This window comes from Rhinopithecus bieti, unplaced genomic scaffold, assembly GCF_001698545.2.
Source record: "Rhinopithecus bieti isolate Rb0 unplaced genomic scaffold, ASM169854v2 scaffold_9899, whole genome shotgun sequence".
In the NCBI taxonomy this organism is placed as follows: Eukaryota; Metazoa; Chordata; class Mammalia; order Primates; family Cercopithecidae; genus Rhinopithecus; species Rhinopithecus bieti.
Window position 1 is genome coordinate 6,766,971 of NW_016806979.1, and position 5,917 is coordinate 6,772,887.

A 5,917-nucleotide genomic window follows, 5' to 3' on the forward strand; every position below is an offset into this window, starting at 1 on the left:
GGAGGCTGAGGCAGGAGAATGGTGTGAACCCGGGAGGCGGAGCTTGCAGTGAGCCGAAATTGCGCCATGCACTCCAGCTTGGGTGACAGAGTGAGACTCCATCTCAAAAAAAAAAAAAAAAAAATTATGTTTTTTTCAGCCGGTCATTATGGCTCAAGCCTGTAATCCCAGCACTTTGGGAGGCCAAGGCAGGTGGATCACCTGAGGTCAGGAATCCGAGACCAGCCTGGCTAACATGGTGAAACCCTGTCTCTACTAAAAATACAAAAAAAAGCTGGGCATCATGGTGGGCGCCTGTAATCCTAGCTACTCAGGAGGCTGAGTCAGGAGAATCACTTGAACCCAGGAGGTGGAGGTTGCAGTGAGCTGAAATCGGACCACTGCACTGGAGCCTGAGCAACAGGGCAAGACTGTATCTCAAAAAAAAAAAGAAAAAGAAAACCATCAGATTATGAGACTGACAAGGAAGAAAAAATGCAACATACAGGATGGGCATGGAGGGGTCACGGAGGTGATGTTACCAAAGACCTAAATGAAAGGAAGCAAGGAGTCAGGCTCTGTGGTTCATGCCTGTAATCCCAGCACTTTGGGAGGTTGAGGCAAGTGGATCACTTGAGGTCAGGAGTTCGAGTCCAGCCTGGCCAGTATGGTGAAGCTTGATGTTTCTACTAAAAATACCAAAATTAGCCGGGAGTGGTGGTGGGTGCCTGTAGAACCAACTACTTGGGAGGCCAAGGCAGGAGAATCATGTGAATCCATGAGGTGGAGGTTGCAGTGAGCTGAGATCACACCACTGCACTCCAGCCTGGACAACACAGCAAGACCGTGTCCCCCCAAAAAAGAAAGCGAGGGTCCAAGCCATGCAAAAAGCTGCAGGAAAGGAGATATCAGGCAGCGGGCTCAGCACAGGCCAAGGCCCTGGGGTGGGAATGTGCTCAGCGGGCTCCAGGAACAGCAGAAGTGGGTATGCTGCAGGGAGACTGAGTGAGGGGCTGATGTTGCTGGGGAGAGGGGGAGGTGAAAGGCGCCATGTGGAGCCTTGTGGGATGGGTGGATTTCACTCCAAAGGCAAAACGGAGCAGGAAGAGTTGTCACTCTCGGGAAGGGTAGGAGATGGTGACAGCTCCAGTCAGAACCATCTATGTGGGGTCCCTGCGCTGGCTGCTCAATTTCCCTTCGCTTCTCAGCCCTGTGCCCATGGCTCTGGGGGCCACGGCCACCTGCCCTCACCCAGGCCCACAGCTGAGCTTACACTCAGCTCTCTTTGCTGTTTACCAACCTCCTTCCGGTCAGGCCCCATCCCACTTCCTCACTCTCACATCTGAGTGGCCCACCGGGACAAGATGGTGAAGGAAACTTCACTTTCTGTGGTTTCGGCTCCACTCTCACCCCGCATAGCCGCCTCTGCGTAGGTTTCAATTCCCACCTTCTGTTCAGCAGGGTGCCTCCTCTGGATCCCCCAGCAGAAGCCTGTGTATGGCTGGGCAGCCCCCATGCACCCACCAGCCTCCCACACTGTCATCCCTGGGGCCCGGAGAAAGCTGAAGCGTGGGCCATGAGCAGATGCACTCTGGGAAAATGTGCAGGAGCCCAGCACATGGAAACTAGACTCTCTGGTGCTTTCAAGGCTCTGAGCAGGTCTGCAGCATGGTTGAATCCAGTGTGTGGCCCTGTCAGTGCAGTTGGAGCTCAGCAGAGGGTTGACTTATGTCCCCCAAAGGACATGTCTACATCCTGACCCAGGAAACTCAGCACGTGACCTTATTCAGAACGCTTATTCCAAATAAGCATTTATTTGGAACTTATTTGGAATACTCATTTGGTATCTTGAGCAATCCTAAATCCAATGAGAGGTGTCCTTTTAAGAAAAGAGGGCTGGGCACAATGGCTTATGCCTGTAATCCCAACACTTTGGCAGGCTGAGGCTGGAGGATCGCTTGATCTCAGGGATTCACGACCAACCTGGGCAACATACCAAGACCCTGTCTCTACAAAAAATTTGTACAAGTAGCCAGGCATGGTGGTGCGCATCTGTAGTGCCAGCTACTTGGGAGGCTGAGGTGAGAGGATCGCTTTAGCTCAGGAGACGGAGGCTGCAGTGAGCTGTGATTGCACTACTGCACTCCAGCCTGGGTGACACACAGAGACTCTGTCTCAAAAAAATAAATAAATAGGAGGAGAGAACACACAAGAGAAAGAAGTCCAAGTAAAGACAGGAGACTGGAGTGACACAGTCACAAGTTAAGGAATGCTAAGGACAGGAGGGGCCTGGGATGGGCTCTGCCTCAGAGCCTCCAGAGGGAACCAGCCCTGCCATCACCTTGACCTTGGATTTCTGATCTCTACAGCTAAGAGAGAATACATTTGTGTGTGTGCTTTTTTTTTTTTTTTTTTTAAGACGGAGTTTCACTTTTGTTGCCCAGGCTGGAGTGCAATGGCACAATCTTGGTCACTGCAATCTCCACCTCCCGGGTTCAAGCAATTCTCCTGTCTCAGCTACCCAAGTAGCTGGGATTACAGGCACATGCCACCACACCCTGCTAATTTTTGTATTTTCAGTAGAGACGGGGTTTTGCCATATTGATCAGGCTGGTCTCAAACTCCTGACCTCGGGTGATCCGCGCGCCTCGGCCTCCCAAAGTGCTGGGTGGAGTGAGCCATCATGCCCAGCTTTTTTTTTTTTTTTTTGAGACGGAGTCTCGCTCTGTCACCCAGGGTGGAGTGCAGTGACACGATCTCAGCTCACTGCAACCTCTACCTCCCCGGTTCAAGTGATTGTTGTGCCTCAGCCTCCCAAGTAGCTGGGACTACAGGTGCGCACCACCACACCCAGCTAATTTTTGTATTTTTAGTAGAGACGAGATTTCACCATGTTGGCCAGGCTAGTTTCAAACTCCTGACCTCAAGTGATCTGCCCACCTCATTCTCCCAAAGTGCTGGGATGACAGGTGTGAGCCACCTCGCCCAGCCTGTTGTCTTAGGAAATTCATCCAGGGCGGCTATGCCCCAGGGGAGCAGGCTCCACCCTTCTCCCCACGATGAGGGCTGTGGATCAGAACCTGGGCCAGGGCGCCCTCAGGCCTGCTGCCATCAAAGACCACGAGATAGTGCAGACTTCCAGCAACGCTCCTTTTAATATCCGGATGCCCAGAGCCACAGCCTGTGTGTTAAGCCCCGGGCAGGGCTGGTGGCTGGATGCTGTTGTTTTCCAGCAGCAGCACCACCACCAGCTTTTTTAAAGGAGAACCGAGAGCGTGGCGGCCAGCAGGGGCCCAGCCCCTGGGGCCGTGCGCCTGGTCCCAGCTGCAGCGTCCCTCTGGCCAGCTACAAAGTGGAATGCTTCTCGAAGGGTACGGTCAGGAGTCGGGCGGCCGCCTCGTCCAAGAACCAGCACAGTTTCCCGGTGTGGGGCTGGACCAGGGCGGCAGGCACCGGGTTTTCCTCCTGGTCCTCCAAAATGCGCTGCAGAAGAGGAAAGAAGAGTAAAGCCCTGCCTGCGCCCCAGGCGCCGCCCCTCAGCACTCTCCTGGCTCCCCTGCCAAGGAGAAATAAGACTCTTGTATCCTCAAAATGTGACGATGCCCAGCTCAGCTGTCCTAGTGCCAAACAGCAGGGACAGAGTCCCTTCCTTTCTATCCACTATAACTATTTTAATTAATTTATTTTTTTGAGATGGAGTCTCGCTCTGTTGCCCAGGCTGGAGTGCAGTGATGCGATCTTGACTTACTGCAACCTCCGCCTCCCAGGTTCAAGTGATTCTTCTGCCTCAGCCTCCCAAGTAACTGGGATTACAGGCAAGTGCCACCACGCCCGGCTAACTTTTTTTTTGAGACAAAGTCTCAATCTTGTTCCCCAGGCTGGAGTGCAATGGCGCGATCTCGGCTCACTGCAACCTCCGCCTCCTGGGTTCAAGCGATTCTCCTGCCTCGGCCCCCCGCATTGCTGGGATTATAGGTTCCTGCCACCACACCCGGCTAACTTTTGTAATTTTAATAGAGATGGTTTCACCATGTTGGCCAGGCTGGTCTAGAACTCCTGACCTCAGGTGATCCACCCGCCTAGGCTTCCCAAAGTGCTGGGATTACAGGTGTGAGCCACCGCGCCCGGCTGTGCCTTTTTATTCATAATACCTCGTGACTTTCTTTTCTCTTGATTAGCCTTGTCAGGAGCTTGTCTATCTTTTAGATCTACTTACCATTAAAGTTTAAAATATATTAACTAACTCATTAATTTCTGATTTTAATTTCACTTAGTCCTGCCACTGACTTTTGTAGATTTATATTATTGTCCTTTTCTAGTTTTCTTTTTTCTTTTTTTTTTTTTTTGAGATGGAATCTCACTCTGTCGCCCAGGCTGGAGTGCAGTAGTGATCTCAGCTCACTGCAACCTCCGCCTCCCAGGTTCAAGTGATTCTCCTGCCTCAGCTTCCTGAGTAGCTGGGATTACAGGCGCCCACCACCATGCCCAGCTAATTTTTGTTTTTTAAGCAGAGATGGGGTTTCACCAGGTTGGCCAGGCTGGTCTGGAACTCCTGACCTCAGGTGATCCACCCGCCTTGGCCTCTCAAATGCTGAGCTTATAGGTATGAGCCACCACGCCCGGCCTATTATTGCCCTTTTTCTAATTCTACAGGAAAGCACTTAATTTTTATTTCAATGATTTGCTACTTAATAATTTTTTAAAAATGCATTTGAATGCTATTAATTTACCCCTGAGTGCAGCTTTGGCCTCATCTCATCAAGTTCATTTCATAGCGGTTAATACTTAACTAGCCTTTAATTGTAATTTCCTTTTTTTTTTTTTTCCTTTTTTTCTAATTGCAATTTCAAGTTCCCTTTCAACCCAAGAATGACTGAGTTTTCTTCAGATCTGATGCTTCAGCACAATAATGTCTGAGGCCATTATCTGTCCCTGGGGCCCACATGCCCATGAACTTCCCAGGACTAGAACCCTCTGCTGTTACCTTCAGAACAGCCGCCTTGCCTTCTCCGGTTGCCACAAAGATGACAGTTCGTGCTGCATTCAGGACAGGTAGCGTGAGGGTCACACGCTGTGGCGGTGGCTTCGGGGAGTCACTGATGGGAGCCACAATCTTCTCCCGCTCCTTGGGGAGGAAGCCCAGGGATGGAGGCAGAAGGACAATGTCACTTCAGCTTCTTGGACACTTACATACACCAGGCCTGGTCCAGCCACCGTTCCATCCCATCCTAACAATCCCATGGTGGGTAGTTTAAGGTCCTTGTTTTAAGGGGCTGAACTGAGACCTAGAAGGGTTGAGCCCAGCAGGCAGGTACGCTGGTGGAGGCTGACTTGAACCCCGGCTCTAGACACCCCACTCTGCAGGTGGCCCTCCCCCTGGAAGTCCCAGATGTTAGGGACTGGGCTCAGGACTAGGGCGGAACCCCGCATTGGAGTGCTCACCTGCAGGAGGGGGTGGTCTGGGAAGAGTGAGCAGGTGTGGCCATCAGGGCCCACCCCCAGGATTAGCAGGTCGAAAACTGGGATGGAGTCCCCTTGGAATGCCTGGGCGTAGGGAGAAGACAGTCTTGAGAGGTTGCAGGTGGCAGGGGCAGGGGAGACTCAGAGGACACAGAGACCGTTGTCAAATAAAAAAATACAAGTAGCTGTGGCTGGGTGTGGTGGCTCACACCTGAAATCTCAGCAATTTGGGAGGCTGAGGTGGGCGGATCACAAGGTCAGGAGTTCAAGACCAGCTTGGCCAACATAGTGAAACCCTGTCTCTACTAAAAACACAAAAATTAGCCAGGCATGGTGGCGAGTGCCTGCAGTCCCAGATACTTGGGAGGCTGAGGCAGAATTACTTGAGCTCGGGAGGCAGAGGTTGCAGTGAGCCGAAATTGCATCACTGCACTCCAGCCTAGGTGACAGAGTGAGATTCCGTCTCAAAAAAAAAAAA

General features: G+C 51.9%; 2 protein-coding genes across 4 annotated transcripts in view; both read right to left on the reverse strand.

The window, feature by feature from the left end:
• NIBAN3 (niban apoptosis regulator 3) overlaps positions 1-3,128 on the reverse strand; it is a 29,296-nt gene extending 26,168 nt beyond the window's left edge. The window contains exon 1 of one of the 3 annotated variants that reach the window (XM_017879497.1): positions 3,060-3,127. The gene's annotated coding sequence lies outside the window, so the exon portion shown is untranslated. Of the gene's footprint in view, positions 1-3,059 lie in introns of all 3 variants that reach the window. The other 2 variants (XM_017879500.1, XM_017879499.1) reach the window with 2 other exon arrangements.
• The window catches only part of PGLS (6-phosphogluconolactonase), a 4,883-nt gene continuing 2,081 nt past the window's right edge, over positions 3,116-5,917 (reverse strand). The window contains exons 3-5 of the mRNA XM_017879567.1: positions 5,422-5,523; positions 4,964-5,104; positions 3,116-3,462 (exon numbers count right to left, since the gene is read on the reverse strand). Of these exons, the coding sequence (XP_017735056.1) occupies positions 3,325-3,462; positions 4,964-5,104; positions 5,422-5,523 (381 nt within the window). The 3' untranslated portion in view covers positions 3,116-3,324. The remainder of the gene's footprint in view (positions 3,463-4,963; positions 5,105-5,421; positions 5,524-5,917) is intronic.